Here is a 22,814-nt window from a genome sequence, read left to right as displayed (position 1 = left end):
TTATTTCACCCTAAACTACACGGCAAGCACAGAAAACCTATTTCGCAAGTGTAGGCCAGGCTACGACGACGCGAAGACCAGAACGTTAACAATCAACAACATGAAAAAAGAAGTACGCCTTATAAGCTGCATGCTCTCAATTACTCTCGCGATAAAGGTAAAAAAAAAAACGCATCCTAAGTAAAGCGGCAAAGAAAGAACGAATTGCTCAGGAAAGCTTTTTTCTATATATACCATTCATATTCCAACACAGCATCAAACTTTACAACTTTGACGAGGAAAACTGAACGGATGCGCGTGCATATGGCGACTGCAAAACTCAACACGGTCTTCCACGCTCTTTTGTTGATAACCCATTTCCAATCGTTTACTGCCACCAGTTCTATAAATACCGACGGCACGCACTCTCGGTTCGTTGTATCACGTAATTGTATACAAACACGAACCACAAACACGATCAAAACATGGTAACGGCCGCTGTCTCATTTCTCCTTATTAGCGTATATTTTGCCGATGGTCTGCATGTATACGTAAAGATGACCTCAATGTCCTTCTTTTGCCTGCCTGCTTAAGAGAGGGCCAGTACGTCTCCATCTCTGGCTACGGATTGTGCACATAAGACGACCTAAATGCGTCTCCTTTTCTTACTCTTACCAACGAAATATCAGCGCTCGGCCCGAGATCTATATAGGAGCTCAAGAAAACGTCTTGGGTTTCCCACGCCACGGCATAGAAAGCGGAAACGGCGCCCCGAGCGGGCGTTGAATGAACGAGCCGGAAGAGAGGAAGCAGGATGCATGGCATGCGCCGAGCCATCGCCTCGAGCACCCTGTATAACGTGGGCAGCGAGGAAAGAATTAAGCCAAGACCGCCACGCCGCATTCCGCGCGGCTGTGCGAGGCGAGTATAGTATACATCCGAGCCGTAGTCTCGTATACAGTCAACTTGCTGTCGGATATAGCAGCGGCATTCAGGAAACGAAAAGCCGAAGAGGCCGGCGATTAGAGAACGGGTGAAGAAAAGGGGGCGGGGATAGGGGCGCACTGTTGCTCGGAATACCGTGGTTACTCGCGTAACAGCCGCAAGGTTACTCATGCTTTAAAATGCGAAGCATTTCATGGAGAGGCACTTCGTATCTATCTATCTATCTATCTATCTATCTATCTATCTATCTATCTATCTATCTATCTATCTATCTATCTATCTATCTATCTATCTATCTATATATCTATCTATCTATATCTATCTATATCTATCTATCTATCTATCTATCTATCTATCTATCTATCTATCTATCTATCTATCTATCTATCTATCTATCTATCTATCTATCTATCTATCTATCTATCTATCTATCTATCTATCTATCTATCTATCTATCTATCTATCTATCTATCTATCTATCTATCTATCTATCTATCTATCTATCTATCTATCTATCTATCTATCTATCTATCTATCTATCTATCTATCTATCTATCTATCTATCTATCTATCTATCTATCTATCTATCTATCTATCTATCTATCTATCTATCTATCTATCTATCTATCTGTTTCTGAACGGCAGGGTGCGGCTCCTACTGATCACATGTGCCCCACTGAATACGATCACCTGCTCATACCACGAACAAAGTTGCGAACCATGCATAGAAAGAGTGCCGAGCAGGGAACTAAGTATATTTCGGGTTCTGACTGTGACAAATTTCTTCTACGCGCCATACTATTAAGTGACCAGGGTGTCACGCTGCTAACCTCGTGGACGCAGGTTTGATTGCCGGCCAAGGCGACCGCGTTCTCACGAAGGTGGAAAGCAAAACCCAACCATACATGAAAATTCAGAAGCACCTTTAGGAAATCCGCAGGTGGTGAACATTACCCGGAGTAACTAAATTGACATGGCGTGCCCCGTAATTTCACCGCCTTTCCGACACGTAAAAGCCCCGAAGAGATAATTTTAATTTCGTTGAGACGAGAAGAACGCGCAATCACACAAAACGCAAAGCCTGAAGCGTCGAGGGGAGAGGAAGGAGTTATCGGTGCCGGTGTTTTCGGTTTCTCTCATTCCGTGTTCGTCTATATAGAGCCATCTCTGAACGAGAGCGCTATCGTTTCTGAGACTTCTGAACTCACAAAAGTGTGGGTGTGCGGATTTCGCAGGAGTAAAAACGGTACATGTGGCACCAAAAGTCGCGAACATTCCGCTCGTCTGCAGGTGCAGACGAAGCGGAGGGAAGCAGTAATAACTGTTTGCTTTCAATATATATACTTCGCGCAAAAGAAAGCAATCCCGGAGCTTGCAGGAAAAAAAAGCGCGATAGCTCGCCGAGAGGGTGATGCCGCGGCACGAGAGACGACAGATCTCATCCGTAGGGCCCGGTCAGTTTTGCCTGCCTATTTCCTTTTCCTGAGTGGTATCTTTCTTTTTTTTTTGTTCGATCGTTTCCTTTCGCAGTGTGGGAAGGACAGTTTGTGTTTGCGATCGGAACGCCTCCGTTACGACGAAAGTATGGTCGTCGCTTAGCGAGCGTTGCTGAAAGATTGCGGGTTATACATGTACCTGGGAGGTGTGGCCGCTGAACTAACCGGGGCTTAGGCGTTACAGATGATATCGCTACAGCGGCGACGACGCGAACGAAAAACAAGCGGTTCGGCACTGATTAGAACGAGATCTTTTAGACTGCATAACCACCACCGTATTTCAGCAGCAGAGGAAGTTGCGAGAAAAAAAGAAAAGAAGGTCCATCCAGGATTCGCAGTTTAACATTACACGCTGATTGAAAGATTCACAACGAAGACACCCGGACTGAAGGTAGACGGGACAAATCGCTTTGTTCGGTTTACCTCTGTCTGAGCGTCTTCTTTGTTGCGATTCCTTCAATCAGAAGGTATACAATCAAAACTTTGACGTGAACCAACTAGCCTTATTCATCGCTCTACTAACCAGGATTCGACCCCGTGACAATGAGAGCAACAACTCACAGAGATAGCCCGAGAACACCGGCGTCCGCCGCGGTTGTGTAGAGGTTGCGGTGCTCGGCTGCTGATTCGAAGGTCGCGGGTTCGACCCAGGCCGCGGCGGTCGTATTTCGATGGATGCGAAATACTAGAGGCCCTTGTACTGTGCGACGTCAGTGCACGTTAAAGAACACCGGATGGTCAAGATTTCCGGTGCCCTCCGCCACTACGGCGTGCCTCATAATCATATCGTAGATTTGGCACGTAAAACCCCAGATATTATATATTGTTATAGAACACTGGCAAATTGTGTCGTCTACCATATCACAGAGGATATGAGCATCGTGCCTGGAGTGTAATCAAGAATCTGTTATAAAGGCTTTATTTGAAAGAAGATACTGAGATCCAAACGTATCCATCCCAGATTCGATACCGAAATCGTAGTGTCAGACTGACAGCAAAAACGATAGCCTGAGAACAAGTGACAATTCCTTCGTGCCGTATGGCGTTTGGGTAAGCGTCATGCCTATAGTGTGATCACGCCTGCCTGCAAGAAGTTGCGAGAAAAGAAATGTTTTTACCAGTATAGAATTCGATCGCTTGCCCATCGTGCCGCAGCGATAGCTGTAGCGAAAGCCGCCAAACCTCGAGCGGTTGCTGAAAGCAGCACATAGTTCGCTGTTGCGTCTACTGTGGGTAAATCTTGTTTCTAACTATAGTCTGCATCCTTGGAATGAAACAAGTATCAAAGGAAAATTTTTGAACTCGGGATACGGCATGGATCACTTCTCACTAACATGGATCATGTTACCGATAGCTGCACTGATAGCTCGAGATAGCTCGAGAACATCAGGCAAGTTTCAAGGCGTACATCACTGGTACGTCGCTGCTCTATCGGTATCATCTATTACGGCCAGGTATGTTGCGAGATCTGCTACACCCCCCTCCCCATAACCACAATTTCATCACATAATTTCACAATTAATTTTATTAGGGGCATGGTGCTGAAAACTGTGCTTAGGCCACCATGTCGCCTCAGTACAGCTCCTCATCGACCCTAAAATTGGAACACTTACCCTCTACAGGAAATCGCCCTAAACCAGTTCCACTTTGGTAATTTGACAGCGCCACAGATGTGAATCACAGCGAAATTCATAATTCGCAATAAGGATATTGTCAATTCGCTGACATCTCTTTTGTGAATTGCTATAGTGTGAATAACTCCGCTCGAGATTTGTTCACAGATGAGGCTACGGAGGTTTATTCTACAAGTGCCGTCAACTATTTGAGTCAACCAAACAAGTCTGGAGGAAGAGAACGTCTTTCGCAAATACCGAAACGTTTACTTAATTTGCGATAGGCCTTCGCCCACGCGGGCCTGCTACTCCATATACCAATACTAACAAAGTCTAGGTGACCGTGACATTGTTAAACCGCAGTCTGGATAAGTTGAACTAGCAGGAGGAGTGCCTCAGACAGGCTTTTTGCTTCTCGGTCAACCTATCCGCACTTTGTGTTTCCATCTGTCGGCTCCCATCTTAACTGCGGATAAACTGCAGAATACGTAAGAAACACTGGTATTGCATAGAGCCATACCTGCTGTAGGAAGAGCGCAGATCCTCCTTGAGCCGGCGCATGAGCTCCGTGAAGTTTGTCAGCTCGACCATGGCGTCCTCCGGGCTGAGAGCCGGTTGCTCGCCGCCGCCGGATGACGTCAGAGAGCGACCGCCGCCATTTTGGTGATTGTGGTGGTTATGGTGGTGGTTGTTCTCCCGCTGCGTCTGTCGCTTGACGTAGAACACGTAATCCGTGGCGGTCAGGTACGGTGGCCTCGGGCTGGCCTGCGTGTGGAAAGATGGAGAGCGTCACGTTTTACGTTTTCGTTTATTTGCACTAGCATTCATATATCCGAACAAGAAAACGATCACACCACTTTGGTAAAGCTTTCTAGAAGCCACCCCTTTGAAGCGCAGTTAAAACTGCCGTTATAGGCTATTTCAAAACCTATGTTTTGTAACGCAGCGTTGTTGACGAATTGACAAAGAAGAAGTTACTGCTTCATTGATGATTAATGTCCGATCCACATCAATGAAACGCATGTCATTAAAGTACACGACGTAGAAGCTATGAATTCCGATCGTAATCACCAAACAGTTCTCCACCGTCTTCGCATACATTGCCGACCACAAGGGCGCTACAACAAACAGAAAGTATAAGTAACAGCTATCCAAACTTGCATAATGAATAGTTACAGATAAGTGTGTACGTATGCGGAATGATGATCTAGCGGCGAATACAGAAATGACTCATAAATGCATACATTTAAAGCATGCATGTGCGCGCTCGCACCCGGATTTACCATGACTCCGTAAATACTGACACGACCAATCGCACACCATCTGAACCACTGACGACAGCGATTTTTCACCGCGATGGCGACAATGTTACACCTTCGTCACCGTGACGGAGTTAATAGGGGTGAGGCGGTGACTTTACTCTCTCGTAACACCGCTTCGACGCCCGCAGCCATTACAGGAGCAGGAAGGGGATCGCGTTACGCCGTCGCTTCCGCAGCGTGAGAACACGGCTCACAAATTGCACGAGCAACAGAACCGGAGAGACATTAGAACACTACGCCTCACACCGAATGGTGACACCACATCTTTCCTTATGGAGAATATACGCGAGCTACGTTCGCGTCAGAGAGCGTTTGTAACTGTATATGTGATACTGTGTGTGTGCTGAACCGTATAGGCAACAGGACCAGGATATGAGCAAGAAAGGAGTTGAGGTCTCGAAGCGCTGGAAGCAATATGTATACGCTGTACACGCGTGTGTGTGTGTGCGTGTTCGTGTGCTCATCTACGATCATAACCGTAGGCAACAAGACTAGAATCTGGGCAAGAAAGAAGTTTAGGTGTCCAAGGGAGCAAGCAGTATGCGTGTGTGTGTGTGTGTGTGTGTGTGTGTGTGTGTGTGTGTGTGTGTGTGTGTGTGTGTGCGTGTGTGTGTCTTGATTCACGATCATAACCGTAGGCAACAGGACCAGGGTATGAGCAAGAAAGAAGTTTAGGTGTCCCAAGGCAGGAAGCAATGACCACTCCGCTATCTTTATAGGAGCTCGCTAACTCCTTTATGGGAGACTGCGTATGCAGGAGGGCCGTTATTCAAAGCGACGCTCCCATGATGTCTACGCCGGCCCGCATACAAGGGCGTGTGTGGTTAATTACACCGAGGCGCGGCTGGTTGCTCGCTGAATCTAATTATGGGAGCACAGCGGCAAGTTGGATGCAAAGGGAGATGGCAAGAGTTGCAATTAAGAGAGCAAGTTTCGGGGTGTCAGAATGGGACCGGTATACACTTGGACCATATCGCTGCGTGCATAGGCAAAAGTGGTGGGTCTCGCTACTAGACAGATTCATCCGCTTAGTATTACTGTACGTTAACCTTCGTAGTCTAAACAGTCACTATAACGTCTGTGAATATTCAACCTTTTGTATATATATATATATTTTAAAATCAAACAATGTCTGTTCACATTGCGGAAGCAGTCCTTTCCCAAGAATAAGAACCGATTAAGATCGGAGTGAATAGACCCGCTAACGACTTTTGTTGGCACGATCCTGTCGGTCAGTATTGAGATGGACGAATCTATACAAAGGTAATGCTGTCTTAGAGAATGTTTTAGAGATTTAAAGGCAGCGTAAATTCGTTTTTAGGCATGTTACAACTGTTTCTGATGCACTGGCAAGTATTCTTCATTTTACTGCTCCTTACATGTTCAAAGTATACGCCCCCCTGACCGATTAGTGCTTCCGGTATATCTGAAATGTTTCTGTCGTCTACACAGCCGCATACAGCGGAGAGCACGCGATACTCAGAAACTGAGGGCGTTCACGACGTGATCAGACGTACATTGCTTACAGCTAAACACAGACATCAACTGCGGCTTTTCCTGACTTCGACGTCTGACAATAGGTCTTGGTTTCTTTTTTCAGGCTCTAGTCTCAACGAAAGCCTACGTGAGAGCAGAGTCGGGGCACGGGAACGTGAGCCTTTATAATGTCTTCCACACGCGACTTTCTCGTCGCCTCAGATTTCGCTCACGCAATCAAACTCGAATTAGCGGTCAAAGGGACAGCGACGACGTCTTGAGCGAGTCCATGGGACATGGTGTGACAACTCTACTACCACACTTCCCGTGTCGCAGAGACGCAGCTATATACTGGACAGTGGGAAGACCTCGGGAAGGCGTCAATCACATCCGTCCCGTAGTCTCGTCACGACACATCTTCATCGTCGACTTGCAGACTTGTAGGCCTTGTTAGAAGTAGCATGTGTCCACATCAACCCGGGCTCTCCGTCGCGCGCTACGCGAGTCGGCTACAGTACGTCTTTTTTTAGACGTGCGATCAACTCCGGAGAGTGGCGCCCTCCTCCTCTAAACCTAGTGCACGCCCCACGCAAGGTCCTCATCGGCGCTTCCAGCGTGTACTACACGTAGTCGCCATTCCTCCTTCTCCTCCTCGGTGCTCTCGTGGGAACGGTGTCACTACGTGCTCTTCGCGAGAGCAACAAGTGACGAAGAAGAAGAAGAGGCGTACCCACGTACGGTACTCGACAGTAAAGCACACCCCCCACCGTTCAGTGTCCGAAGCCGTGCTCGGCTTACGCTTGCTGTATAAGGGTACGTGTGGAGAGGCCCCCTAGGACGTTGAAAAGAATAGCCGCGGGCTAACTGCGAACACGTTGAATGAGCTAAACAAAGAAAGAAACGGAGAGAAAGAGAAACGATAAGTAGATAGATAAATGGCAGTCAAGGATGGTCCGAAGCTTATGGGAGGGCCTCCAGAAGGAACGGCGTAGGAAACAACTGTGCATAAAGTAACACGGCGGAAGTTGAATCCGGGCCCTTTGACGAGAGATCGTAGGGGGAGTGTCGGAGTTGTGGGAAGGGAAGGTGCCTTGTTTTGCGCTTCGGGTCACGCAACCGATAAAACCGATGCGAGAAGATTGGCTCGCGTTTGTGTGCATCGGTCGTGGCTGACGCCTCACATCCCTGAGGTAAGGTCAAGTGTTCGTTTGTGTATGTATGTATGTATGTATGTATGTATGTATGTATGTATGTATGTATGTATGTATGTATGTATGTATGTATGTATGTATGTATGTATGTATACGTATGTATGTATGTATGTAATTAGAAATCATTGGACAGGGAATGTCGCTGGAGCCAACGTTTGAACAAGAGGACTTTTCTGAGTAAGGGTAGCGACCACCCGAGCTTCTTTGTATGTTGCACACTACTTCACCATTTTTCGTTAATTGTTGTACTCACTCAGCCCCTTCTCAGGTACCGTGTATATACTAAATAAATAAATAAATGTTCACAGCCAGTACATTTTTATTCAAGCCAATTCCGCACCCGCACAAAACTAATTTTATGCACTTGCCACACACAATAAACAAGGACATTGGTCTCCTGGTTTCGGCAACAAAACGAGTGTAACGAAACAATGGGAATGAGATTCGGACGTCTGGCTGAATCGAAGAAATGGAAGCAACTGAGCGAGCCAGTGACCACGGCCGCTGCTCGTGCTCTGCCCACTTTTTCTTTATTCGCAACAGCCTTTACACATACAGGGGCACAGTAACTGAGAATAAACTAGACTGCTTCTTGCTTTCTCTCCATTTCTCACTGCAGCAGGTATATTTATCAGTAATCATACAGAATTTTATACTACAGCACTACTCTCTACGTTCATATACCCGAATTACTGGACGCCCTATGTTGCTAGAGCAAAGTGTTGGGAGGCTTGAAGTCCCGGTTCGCCGTGAAGTATCCGGTCTATTGTTCGTCGCTCCAGGATCCTCAAATTGCGTAGGTGTGTCTTTGGAAGCGCGGATGTGAGGCGGGGGTAGGGGGTGGAGGGGCGCAGTTGCGGAGAAAGTCCGAGCCAATGCGTAAAATGGAGACGGTAAAAATACGAGTCTAGAGCCAAAAAAATACGTAAAAATAGCCGGACGTATGAGGTTTTCCTCGCTTCGCTTCTGCAGGTAAAGGAAAAGGCGAGAAAAAGCAAAGACCTATTCTGAGAAACGCCGCTTGAGAACAGAAGAGCTCTAGACAAAAGGAAATGCTTTTTTACGGAATTCCTATTGCGAATATGGTTCTGTCGGCACTATATAGAACTTTTTATGGCGATGAAGATCTGCCTTAACGCACGATGCTTGCAGTGTTCTTTAAATGCGCGTCTTCAATTACACACCTTGCTAAATTGAAACGTTGAGGCTCATACCGAATTTGAAGGGAGCGAATGTTGAGTATGAAGATCAGAAAAAGATCAGAAATATCTCGATCCTGCAGTTCCTACAGTCTTGGCCCGGCTTTATTTAAGCCCTTCTAACTCATAAAATTCATCCACTAATCTTCCTAAATAAGACACGAAAACTTTAGAATTCAGAGATAGAATGTCATTTATGTATGCATTGACGGACCTTAGCAGTCCCATTGCCTCCGAAACCTTGGACACTGCTTGGTGCTCAGGTTCGTAAATCTCGGAGATCCAATCGCACCAGCCCCTATCTGTAAGTTGCGCTGCACACGCAGTCGGTGTGAATGAGTCTTCGACAGGACACGAAATACGTTAACGTCCCTGCCTTTCCATTTTCAATGTCTTTTTCCTCTAGCTGAAAGTTGTTGCTCTCACGAAGGCAAGTATCTGAACTCTCTGTCGTTCGACCACTGCATGTTGGTAGGCCTTCAAATCTTCATTTGCGTACATTATCCTCGCTTACGTGTCTTACACATAACGTTATCTGCTTGATTAGAGGAGCGGGTAGTCAACATTCGTTCTCTTCAGATAAGCTGAGCCGTTAGTCATTCCTCGTGCACGCGCCAATGCCGACAGGACCACAATCTGTAATCAGTTGTCCGAGGACTTCTCGAATGTCCCTATAATGGGCATTTATCAGACACTTAATCATTTATACATTATCATCATCACATGGGGTTCTTCGTCATCATCGCTTGTGGGCCGGGGACTCATCTTGAGATTGTCCTGTGCCTTGAATGCAATCGGTTCGTCAAGTCTTCAAGACGTATTATCAAGGCATGTTAACTGCTACGTCACAGGTGGTGGAGGTGCTTTCACTTGAAAGCGCCAGCCGTAAAGATTCCACTCATATTCGGAGACTGTCGTCACTTGTAAGAGTACAGACAAAGAACGGTGTGCTTTAGGCGTCATTTGTGCCCATGAAGGCTATCGCGGCTAAAACCCAGCAGCAGGCCCTCCGCTTCAAAACTTTTCACAACTCACTTGCCTTGCTTACTCCTGGCCGTCCACTCTTGGTCGGCCAGTATAGATAGCAACACTTTCACACGCCACACAAGGCGCGACTTGTCTTTCCAGAACCGTGGCCGTGAAAAAACAATGGCCGCAATTATTTCTTGGGGAAGTCGAGTTTCCGCGAACCGCTCAAGCATGGGCGCTCCCGTGAATGCGAGAACACGAACACACGCAAGGCGTACGCATACGCGAGCGCTTAAAAATAAGGGCACGAGTCACTTGAGAGAAAAGGATCTCTGCTTAGAAATGAAGGAGCGCTATCTGCGTGACGAACAACTGACGATGTGAAAGTGAGAATCTCTTTTGTTTGCAGCCTCGGAGGCTAAGTTCCTCTTCCAAGAGTCCATCGCCCGGTCAGTAATAAACACTCCTCCTTTATTTCTTTATGACTTTCCTCTAGAGTGGTGACAGCGACTGCTCTTTGCTTGCGAAAAAGAACGCAGAACACTTTCTATTTTGCTCTTTCCGCTTCCCAGGTATCACCGCGGGTCAGTGACAGAACGTCCGTCTCCGAAATGAGAAATGCTGCAGGTTCGATCCCCAGTGTCACCGGGCGCCGGCGGTTTCTCGTGGGCAACACTCCTAAAGTCAGGCAAACCTACTCCAGCAAGCTTGAAACAAGGATCAAATATAAAAGGAGCTCTGCTTTCGAAAAGCAATGGTCATTCTAAAAATAAAACGCCAGGCCTGCGCGGAAAGCGCCGCACAGTCACAGCGAAAGCTGGAAGAGCGGCATTTCTAGAGCCCGTTACAAACTCTCTTGTGGCTACTAATACAAGTACATTAGCAACGTACGCACTACGCCACAAATCATAATTTTTGGGAAGTTGGGAAGCACTCACCACGACATTATTCGTTATTCTGCGGAGAAGCGAGGTACCATCTGTGAGGCATTATGTGCACTTTGTTATTGCGGTGGTTGATGACGACGAAGAATTATGGCTGAGCCCTTTGTAATGGGTTGGAAGCTTTAAACGACCCACTAGTTACGTAATTCATATTGTGTGACGCCCGGTCGTTATTTAACTGTCCCACCACGCTTTATAACATACGCTAACCGGAGAAACGGAGAGCGAGAGAGAGAAGGAATTAACTTTATTGAGAGCCTGAGGAAATGGATCATGGGAGCCTTATGGGCTTCCTTGGCAACCAATAGAAGAGCACTTGCCAGGAACCCACTACGCTATAAATCATAATAATTTTTGTGAAGTAGGGAAGCAGCCACTATGTAATTTTTCGTCATTCTGCGGAGAACCGTGGTACCCCCCAAACACCTGTAAGGCATTATGTGCCTTTTGTTGATGCTGTGGCTTAAGACGATGAAGAATTATCGTAGAGGCCTTTGTAATGGGTTGGAAGCACTCAACAACCCACTCGTTGCGCAATTTGCATTGTGTGACGCCCGGTTACAGAATTCACGTTTGTGTGACGCCTGGTTGTCTATTTTACTCTTCTACCACACTACATTACATATGTTAATGTGGTTCCTTCGCGACATGAAGCCTGTATAGGGTCTTTTTGCAACGCAGTTTCAAGCACAGGCATGACCCTGAGGTAGCGCACTGGGCTCCCACGCAGAGGGCCCAGGTTCGAACCTCGTTCCATCCTGGAATTTTTTTCTTATTTCCTTTTCTTCCTATTTCGTGCGATAGTGGTTACGGACACCGGCGGCGGCGGCGGCGGACAACTACGGCGCCAAAAACGGCCGTTGAAATGATCTCATAACAGCTTTCGCTGTAAAAGAGCTGAAATATAGTAGGCGCACTAACTCCCGGAAAAGCAGTCATTGCAAGGGATTCGTAACAGAGCAAATCGGAAACAAAGATTTGAGCTTGAAAAACGATTAAGCTTCCTTTTCTGCTCTATAATTAATCTATTAGATGTTGACCAACTCACCCAGCAACAACTACTACTTAAGTCTTTGCAGATGACTTCTTTGTGATAAAATACAGAGACGTCTTCATGGACTTAAACAAAGACGGAGTCAAACGAACTTACTCCTGCAGGAGGTGTCACCCTAGCTCCTTCATTTCCATGAAGTGCAGACGCATGTTCCTTGACTACGCAAAGAGGGAGTCAAATGAACTCTTACTCCAGCACAAGGTGTAACCAGAGTCCCCTTCTTTCTCTAAAGTTCAGACACGCGCTCATTGGCCTATGTATAGGTCATTATCTGTTGCCACTACGGAATCAGTCGCCATTGCCGTTTCACTCTTTCGCGTTTATCGCTATTTTGTTTGTGTTTGCTCCCATTCTTTCCAAGTCATCAAAAGGTCACGTACTTAGCCATTGATACTACAATGCTCTAACCTAAATACGGTACGTGCACAGTGATACGTATTATTTGCGGCAACGGTTTGTCGCCGTTGCAAATAAGGTCAACGCTTGTTCCCGTGGGAACGCAATTTCCTGACACTAACTCTTGCACGTAAGTTACTTTGCCAATATATATTGATTTGGAGGAGGGAGGTTGTGGGGAGGAACGAAAGAAGCACTGCGTATATTCACATTTGAAACATAGTGATTGGCTGAATGTCTCCTTTCAATTGTCCCTTTCATAACCCCTACCGCCACCTTGCGTTATTCCGCACAACTAATTCGCGATATTCTGTGTCCATGTACTCCGAGTTAACGATTACGCCCTCGCGCTGGCGATTGCTAGCTTTCTGGTTAGCTCAATTGCTAGAGCTACCGACCCGGAAAGGCGTTGGTCCCGGGTTTGATTCCCCGATGAGGACGAATTTGCTTTCAAGTAAGAAGACTTCCTTTTTGAGAAATCTGTATGGATTTCCTAGCGGCTCCGTGCTACAAACGGGTGGTTATCAATTATATTTTTCATAACCCTTCGCCACATTGCGGGATGCTGTAGAACTCATGTGCGATGTCTAGAAGGTACAAACACTTGGAGCAAACGGTTTTTCCAGCTCGTAAAACTGAAACGAAAGCAGTGACGGAATCGTCTTTACAAAAAAAGAAGCGTAGGGCCGCGCAGAAAGGCTATATGCCAAAGACAGCACCCCTAATAGGGGTGCGACTTTAACACCCTTGTTAGGGTCTTAAAGAGAGCTGTTTCTACGAAAATGTACCTCTCAAGAGGGACGGTGCGTAATCTTGCCCGGTTGCTGCTGCGCGCTTCCATGCCTTTCTGGATCTTTCTCGCCTGTTCAATGGAGCATGCGTTCTCATGCGTTATCTTTTTGCATGCACTGCATTCAAATTAGGCGGCGCAGTTACGAACGCTTCTTTACAAGCGCTTTCTTTAGCCCTATGAAAACAGCAGGAAAGCTCTAAAACAAAAAGATAAGCCTTTCAGGAAAGTTCAAAAAGCGAGCGAGACTCGGGAATGTGCGAGAATTAGGTGAAAAGAGAGGGAACGCGTATCTTTTAGACAAAGCGAATGATAAGACAAGACTGTCGCACAAAACTTGTGAACGTTGTTGTTGTGCTGGTAGCGATTATCGTTATTTATATTTTCGTTGTTTACTGTAAGCCAATTACTTTCATTCTCTTGCTTCCGGTTCTTTTCTTGTGTTCAGCCACTTGCGACGCTTCCGTATGCGTTGTTTGTCAAAGAGACATCACCACTGCAGGATAACAGATAGGTGGACAAGTTGGTTGGGGTTCATAACTGTGGTGGGGCAGCGCCAGACAACGAATACACAAGAAACGAGAAGATAGTACATGCGCTGATCACCGACAGAACACCGCGCAAACTCCTGTCTTCTTCTCGTGCCTTGTGTATTCATTGTCTACCACTGGCCCACGACAATTATGACGACGTAAGCACGCTTCCAGCATTGCATGGACTTGTATTTGCATTCATGTGTTACACATTAGTAATTCAATAAAAACATAATTACGACTGCATATCTCAAGCACGGATTGATACAAAGGGATGTCCACATCCGAACTCTCTCATAGTTTGTTGATCTTGGCTAAATATACGTGCCTTAGCAACGAATCGAGTCTTCAACTAAGACGTCATGATTCCTCGGGGTCCAAACAAGACGGAAGCTCAGGGAAAATGGAAGTTTGAAGAGATTAGATATCGTTGAGCAGGGAATGTCGCTGAATCCATCGTTTCTACAAGTGGCATTCTCTTCGTTATGGCGGCATCTCGATCGCTTGGGTTGCACGTTAAAATAAGTTAGCATTCCAATACAAATTAAACATATACTGGCACCACCTGGACTGCGTGCAGCTGCACTGGACCTGTAGTAAGTACGAGAAGTTTGTGGTTCCCACTTTTCTTTCTCTTTTTCTACCACGCTTAGAGGTGAATGCCACTGCTGTCGCGATCCACCAAAGAGGTGACCGCCTAAAATCGGTACAGATTATGCTTTCTAGGGATTACGTACTCCTTGACGTCAGTATATCATCTATGACCGGGACATCGAATCCTTTAAGCAGGAGAATAGAACAGCATGGTATCTGCATCTAAAAGGTCGTTAACTTCGCTTCAGTTCTAGTGTGAAAGTTCCATACGTACAGTGGGAGACCACGAAACGCGCTTTACCGCGCTCACGAAATCCTCTTATCGCTTGAGCTTTTATGGGCAGTTCTTTTAACGCGCAATACTGGCTGGACACAAGAAATGTGATGGAGAGTAGACGGGCACGTGGTGGGGAGCGGCGACACAGAACACACAGAAGCACGGGCGGTTTCTCAGAACTCGGTTCCTGAAAACGTGATTCATATACGACCTGCGACAGCCGGACAAAAGACCACGTAGAGGTCTGCGGACGTTTCCAAGGTCACTAAGCTGCTCGCTTATTCGACTCGGTGACAGCCGTCGCTTCTATTGGAAGCCCCACTGCGAGCTTTGCAGTCGCCGTGTTTTTCGTTTTGCTTTAAGCTAAATGGAAATGACGATCTGGAATGGGTGTGTTATATTTTGCAGACGACAGCTTTTTTTTTTTTATTCGCCCATAGTAGACAGGGTAATTCTATGGAGTTGGAGATGAAGTGCCATAAGATCCGGTCATTACTCGTACGGTAAACTGGAAGTGCGTAGCCTGCTAATTCAGAAAAGTCTTGCTACGTTCCTATTGAGCTTCAGGGTGACATAGTTAAAAGCCTCGCAAAAATAAACACGGACAAGATTCACGCAGGACAAGAACTGTCCTGTGTTCATCTTATCCGTGCTTAATTTTGTGCTGTTTTTAACAATGGATACGTACCAATTGGTTCGCATTCACACGCTAATATGCAGCAGATCACTTCGCAAGACACATTATTGTGGCTTTATTTGGTGGTGGTGAGGCGATCTTGGTGAGTATCATTAAAAAGCGGTTGTCGTCACCGTCTACGTTGTTGTTGATGCCGTTGGAATACACCTCACAGGGGTAGTAGTAGTTGTTGTTGTTGTAGCAGGAGCCGCAGCAGCAGTAGTAGTAGTAGCAGTAGTGGTTGTGGTAGTTGTCGTTGTACAAGTGTGTTCTGCGGAATCCCGCAAGGTGGCAGAAGGGTTGCGAAAAGGATATTTGACAGCCACCCGTTTGTAGCGCAAAGAAATCCGTACGGACTTTTCAGAAAGGAAAGCTTCTATATGAAAAGAAATTTGTCCTGGGTCGGGGATCGAACCTGGGACCAAAGCTTTTCTGGAGCGGTCACTCTACCGATTGAGCTAACTAGGATGCTAGCGATTGGCAGCGTGAGGGCCACAAGTCAACAACTCGAAACACGTGGACACAGAATATTGCATGTGGTAGTGGTAGCAGCAGCAGCAGCAGTATAGTATTAGTAGTAGTAGTAGTAGTAGTAGTAGTAGTAGTAGTAGTAGTAGTAGTAGTAGTACTAGTAGTAGCAGCAGCAGCAGCAGCAGCAGCAGCAGCAGCAGTAGTAGGAGCAGCAGTAGAAAGTAGTAGAAATTGCTGTACTGCTGGTAGTAGAAGTAGCATTAGTTGTAAAAGCAGCAGATGTTACCGTTGCCGCTGCTGTTGACGGCTTAAAATCCTAATTGTGCACATGGTAAGCGAAGAGTCCAGGCACCATCTCTTCAATCTATATCACTCCCTAAGCTTCGTTTCACTTCGCTTTTCCCACACATCTTTGAGCCCTTTAAACAGCACCCATTCAAGAAGATTTTGGCTTGGTATTACATCCACCCACGCTGTACCAAACGCTATATGCACCAAACAAGAAGAGAGCATGTATCTTCTCTCTATAACTCTCTCCCTCATCAACTCCATGCTCTCGAAACAAAACACACCAGGATAATAAAAGGTTCAAAAGAGGTATCCGAATGTGTTCGCAATAAAACGAACACAGATGACCCTATCCCAGCTCAATCTCGCACTCTCTCTCTCTCTTCAAACGAAACCTTTTGTTTCTACGCGAAGTGGTGGGCGGTGTATCGACGAGGCAAACTGGAGAGGTTGTATGTTCATCCCTTGTTTCGTTTCTCCCGCATTCAGAGCCAACCGACCCCTATACTTTTGAAGAAACCAGCGTCCAAAGCCAAACACGTATACGGCAGCGTCTCCGTCTCTTGATGCTTTTTCCCACGCTTTCACTTTGTAAACACGGTCCCGTAGATGCTCGATTATGTGTGTCCGCGTGTGTGTATGTGGAGGGGGGGGGGTAATCTCTTCTTAAGTCAGCTGACCAACCTCGCGCTCTGTGTGACGCCACACGCCGAGTAGAAAAACAATGACGGCTACGGCAAGAAAAAAAAAAGCGATGCCTCTCGTCAAGAAAGTGGGATGATTCGCTGGTCCACTTCGGCTCGAAACGAGGAGGCACCGAACAACCGAATGAAAACACCGAAAGATATACAAATTTACAAACAACGTTTGCCGACCGCAGAAGCGGCGGCGGCCATTAAGATGCCGCATACCTAAAAGGGAACCACAAAAGTGAATCGGCAAGCGCCGCGTAGCGGTTATAGGGCAGAACTCCTCCGTACATCCCTCCCCCAGATTCCAATGGAGGGAGTGAGATGGCTGGAGGGAGGGGGGTATAAGGGGGGTATAGTCTACATATAAGGCCACGAGAACTACGCAACGCAAAGCGGCATCCCCAGTACAGGCGTAGATCTCTGGTACATACACCATACACAGTGGGAGTTGGCAGGGGTCGTGCATCCGTCCGTTTCGGTCATCTTAACGGCCGCGTGTGGTCTCGTAGGTGGGCGTCTTGATGATGGTCAGCTGTGGAGCTGGGAGGGGGGGGGGGGTGGAGGAGGAATGCGAGAAGAGCCACTCCCTGTGCGTGTACGTATGTATGTATGCCCGTAAGAGCGAAGAAGGCCGATGGAGATGAACTTTGTGCTTCTTCTGACTCCGGCGATACACAAGAACAAGAACAGACAACGACAAGCCCTGGGAGTGGTCTATTCTAGGTTGCGTCAGGAAATCTGCCACCTGCCCCTCCTCCTATGCTCCATCTCTCTTTTCGTGTACGCAGGTGACTATGGGTCGAAGAAGATGAAGCCGGTGAACGCTTGCTCGGTGTAGTAATGAGTACGGTACGCGTACACTTGTGCTGGTCAGTGTGTGGGAGTCTGGAAGCGGGAACATCTGTGCGTGTGTGTATATGTACTGTTTGAAAGAGGGTACCGTATACGCCCGCATATAACCTGAAGCCAGTACGGATCTATCGTTTTGTTTTCGTGCCAACGAAAGCGTGTCGAAGCAGAGTTTTAAGAGTTACAGGAAGAGTGAATTCGATTCCCGTCACCCGTAACAACTATCAACATAGTGCGTTCGAGCATCAAATGCGAACTTTCATCACAAGGGCGCGGTCGCGAGCCCTGGCGCGCGCTATCTCGACAGAAATCAGTAGACGGCTGGTACATCCTTGTACCTGCTGAGCTCTCACTGCTTACTTCGTGTTAACATGACAGGCAGCAAGAAAACCGCTTCGCTCTCTGGAGTGGCCGTGTTCCCTATACGCCATCGTTTTGTAGAGTTACGCCTGACCAGATCCTAAAGGAGTTAGGTGCTAGTTTTACTTCGTATAACACTGCAGTTTGTTGCTATCGCATTCATTGCTTCACCCTAAAAAACTAATTTTTTGGTGCCTGAATGGTTTATATATGGTGTAATTTAAGACCGCAATGAAAACAGGCACTGAACGAACAAAATATGAAAATTTTAGACAGGAACAAGTGCTAATACGCATAAGCAGTCGCTAACTGTGTCTACCTTTTTTCTAACGTACAGTGTCCATTTTTCTGCGCTCTTAAGGCCAGAACACACGTACGCGTTGCCGCGCGTCAACGCGTGACTTTTTGAAGCGGCGCCGAGCCCTCTCCCTATGGGGAGAGAGGGCGCGCGGCTACGCGAAGCTGCGCGCCCTCCCTCTCCATAAGGATAGGGTGCGGCGCCGCGTCAAAAAGTCACGCGTTGACGCGCGGCAACGCGTACGTGTGTTCGGGCCTTTAGACCATGCCGCAGACGTTGCTGCTGACACTACTCAAAACAATCGTAAAGATAAAGCGTAATATATAAAATCCGAGGCTTACAACCCATTAGATGCGGTATACAGTTCCATCCGTCTCTGTATACACACACAGATGCACAGGCCGTAAGCGGGTACAATAAAGGGACGCTGATCCACGTGGGGCGCGCGCGCGCGTGCTCGCGCATACGTAACACAGCCACCACCACCACATAGTCGACGGATAGCGCTGTTTGTGTCCCCACTTTGCGCACGTGCAAGCGAGCTAAATTGCCGTGCGAAAGTTGTGCTCCGGTCTTCTCGTTCAGCGACCGAGTGAAGACGGGCGAAAACAAAAGAGGGCGCAGCGGTCGACGTGCGCGGCGCGAGTGTAATGAGGACGGATGGGTGTAGGGACGCCCAATCTGGGCGCAGTTGCGGGGCGGTTTGTGCTACAACACAGCGCAGTGGGTCTGCCGAGGAGAAGAAGGCTTTGGAAATCAGCACCGAATGAGATCAGTGAGACCGGCCGAGAGAATCTTGAAAAAAATATATATATATAGCAGTGAACTCATTCATTGTACTGAGGATGAACATCGGTTTTATAACAGCGCACAGGCATTGTTAGTTACAATTAGCAACTACTCGGCCGCATCTTGCCAACATTAGCCGTCATTCAGCCATCTCCCGGCAACATTCGCTAGCACTGGCCGCCATCAAACATTACTTATTTCGCCAAAATAAGCAACACCGTTCAGCATTGGCCACCAGTCAGACAGCTTCCACCAACACAAAAAAGCCAGCTCTAGCCAACGTTAGACATTACATAGCCACCTTCAGCTGACATCAACAGAATACAGTAGTCTTTATAAAGCCAACAATAGTGAAAACGTAGTCACCGCTAGACATAACTTTGCCAACCGATGCTAACGAGTGCTAGTAGCACGCAAGTAAGTACGATATTTCAAGTCACGTGCCTTACTGAGATGTACGGTCCGACTGCACGCCGCCTTTGGCATATGCTCACGTTTTCCTTGAGATATTGAACCCATTACAAAATATGTCCCAGGAAGAGATCGTCTTTAAAAGGTTTGGCTTTTTGAGGACGATTCGAGTTGCGGATTGAAGCTTACGTCTTAACGCAGGAATGCTCAGCAACATTCCTTGCTGGGCTAGATGATCCAGCGCAGGTGGGTGCAAGGTACAACTGTCAGACTGACTAAGAACGCTTTCGCGACTTTACGACAAATTGATGTAGATTGATCGGCTGAAATTCGCTGGATTCGAAACTAGCGATAGGTAAATGCTAATTACCTCAAAAAGCATAATCTCGGCATGGAACCTCAAGTGCCCTGCAAAGGTTGCCGGACAGTTTTAAAGAAAAAAAGAGGTAAGCAACTATACTCGAGAACTGAGGGAGTTCGACGATCTGGGCTGGTTGGACCGGAAGGAACAGCGCTAGAGACAGCACCGTGAGAGAACGACAGACTGGCCATCATCTGATCTGTCGTTCTCTCACTACCCACACTCTATCGCTGTATGCGTTCACGTCCTAACAAAACTAGAAGTATGAACTTGACAGATTTGTAATCCTGTATAAAGGAAAGATGTTTCAGTGCCGTGAAATTGCACCGGTTACAGAGCAGAGCTTTCCAGGAGGATACACGTGACATTTTACGTCAAAGCTTAGGCAAAATTACCACAATGTTGGCGACGGCTTCGTGGATGTTGAAAATCGATTTTATAGCAAAGTTCCGAAAGAACCTTCACTACCTTCCCGAGACGCAAGCGTGAGTGGCTCTTTCCAGAGCGCCAGAAATCTGCAAACGTGAATCGCAATTTAGGCGTGGGCGTCGGAACACGGCCACCACACAATGTCACCACGCGGTCTGCCAAGAAACCGCGAGCGCGACCGCTAAATGGCCCACTGCCCTCCATCAACCTGGATCGTAGGTCGAGTTAAATGACCCGTCATTACGCGATCGAGAGTCGGAGTGGAGGCTTATACGTACCGAATATACGCGTGCTATCGGAAGGCTTTCAATGTTTTACTTAGTCTTGCACGCCTTCTGACGCCTCCATGGTTCATTACTGACCAACTGCCTCCGTATCAGACAGCAGGATCTTCGAGAAACTTCAGCTCTATTTTTCTTCTTCTTTTTTTACGACGAGAGGTCATGAATACGAAATGCGCTGAAGGCGGAATTGAACGGAACGACATTCCTTATATATGGGCCCTGCAACATTTTTTCAGCATAGTCAGAAGAGGCTGCCGATTGGTCGTTGAGGCCCCTGAGAACATGTAAACCAAATATTATAGCGCAGCACGCGGCCTGGAATTTACAATTAATTTTCAAAGTCAACTAGAAATCACTACCTCTTCGTTCGACATAAAGATGCCGTAAACCCAAATGAACACGCCATAAACCAAATGTCCCGATCATTGCCTGTTTTGAGAATCGTGAGCTGCATAGTTGCTGCCTCCGCCGCGGGACGGCGCAACATGCCCACGCGCTCGCTGGCGATCACACTGAACGTAAGCCGCGCATTCGAAGAAAAAAGCAAGGAAATGCTTAAGGTCATGACGCGCGCTGACGAAGGTACGTAGCTTCTTGACCCCTTGTGATCCCCTCCTTGCGTAGCTTTCAGGGCGGTCGCTGGTACGAGAGGAGAGAGAAAGCGCTTAAAGCGTGCGACAAATCCTTGTACCTCCGTTCGTACTTAACGGATCCTAAAAACTTTTGCGGCAGTCGATTCTTGAGGCAATAAACTCCTTGAATGAAGACATTCTATGATTGCTTGGAAAAACGTTGCAGGGTCCCTTTAAATACGTATAAATACTCAAGGAACGTGAAATATGCAGGGTAGCACCACTGTGATATAGTACGTCTTAAGGCGACTTCCTGAGTGGTAATAATAATAACTGTTGGGGCTTTGCGTCCCAAAACCACGGTAAGTTGATGAAGGATGCCGCAGTTGAGGGCTCCGGAAATTTCGACCATCTGCGGTTCTTTAATGTTTCACCTAAATCTAAGTACACGGGCCTCTACCATTTCGTCCCCAACGAAATGCGGCCGCCGCGGCCGGGATTCGATCCTGCGACCTTCGGGTCAGTAGTGGAGCACCATAACCACTAGACCACCGTGGAGGGTTACCGTCTACACAGAACCTCGCCACACACCAGCCCTTTTGCATGCTAATCAGGCCAAAATGCAACCGCTATGTGGCTGGGAACGGATTTGGCGACCACTTTCTCGGCGACACTACGTCACAGGCAATGAGCAACAGCGCTTACATTTTGAAAGTAAACTGAAGCATGCGACAAAACAGATTACGCGAGTAGGCCGGAATGGGCGTGGAAAGAGCGTACGCATATAATATTGTGTGTTAAACTTCAACGCCTTCCTCATACACGTGGGATGGTAAAGGATTGCATTTTGGTGGGCTGTTCAGCTGAAAACCGCACGACAGCGTTATGCAAATGTTCGCGGCACTGGCCCGTAGGAGTCCGATATATATAAAACTGAGAGCGTACGAGCCACAGCACCAATCATGTTGACCGTGTTAAAGCAAGAATGGAAATTACGTGTAATTTCGGTGACTACGTCCACATAGCTCCAGGGAATCCAACCTCCGACCAAGTTCTCTCCGTTACTACGTCACGGGCAACGAGGAAGAGCGGATGTAATTTCAGAGCGTAGAGCATGCGAGAAAACAGATTACGCAAGTAGGCCGAAAGGGGCGTGTAGAAGACCACACATCATATTGCGTGTATAGCGTCAACGCCTTTGTCTTACACGTAGGATGGTAAAGGATTACGGTCCGGTGAGCTTTAAGGCTGAAGGGTAAATGAAGATGTAATGCAAACGTTCGCAGGCACTGGGTTGTGGGTGTCCCATATATATAACACTTGCAGCTATAGGTCGGCAAACTCACTCATGAGCCGACTCACTCAGACTCATCAATCAGGCCGTGAGTCTGAGTCTGAATCTGGGTGAGTAATATTTTGGTGAGTTTGAGTCCGAGTGAGTCCCGTTGGTAAAAATTTTAGTGAATCTGAATCCGAGTCACCCTGCTTGAGGAAAATTTTGGTGAGCCTAAGTCCGAGTGAGCTCTAAGAGCAAAA

The 22,814-nt window shown here is 47.2% G+C and overlaps 1 protein-coding gene across 1 annotated transcript in view; it reads right to left on the bottom strand.

The window, feature by feature from the left end:
* Positions 1 to 22,814, bottom strand: part of LOC119399065 (uncharacterized) — a 198,834-nt gene that overhangs the window by 36,438 nt on the left and 139,582 nt on the right. The window contains exon 3 of the mRNA XM_049417522.1: positions 4,554 to 4,798. Within this exon, the coding sequence (XP_049273479.1) occupies positions 4,554 to 4,798 (245 nt within the window). The remainder of the gene's footprint in view (positions 1 to 4,553; positions 4,799 to 22,814) is intronic.

Source organism: Rhipicephalus sanguineus, chromosome 7 (assembly GCF_013339695.2).
Source record: "Rhipicephalus sanguineus isolate Rsan-2018 chromosome 7, BIME_Rsan_1.4, whole genome shotgun sequence".
NCBI classification, from domain to species: Eukaryota; Metazoa; Arthropoda; class Arachnida; order Ixodida; family Ixodidae; genus Rhipicephalus; species Rhipicephalus sanguineus.
Note: the sequence above shows the minus strand (reverse complement) of the source record. Positions and strands in the feature narration are given on the sequence as shown.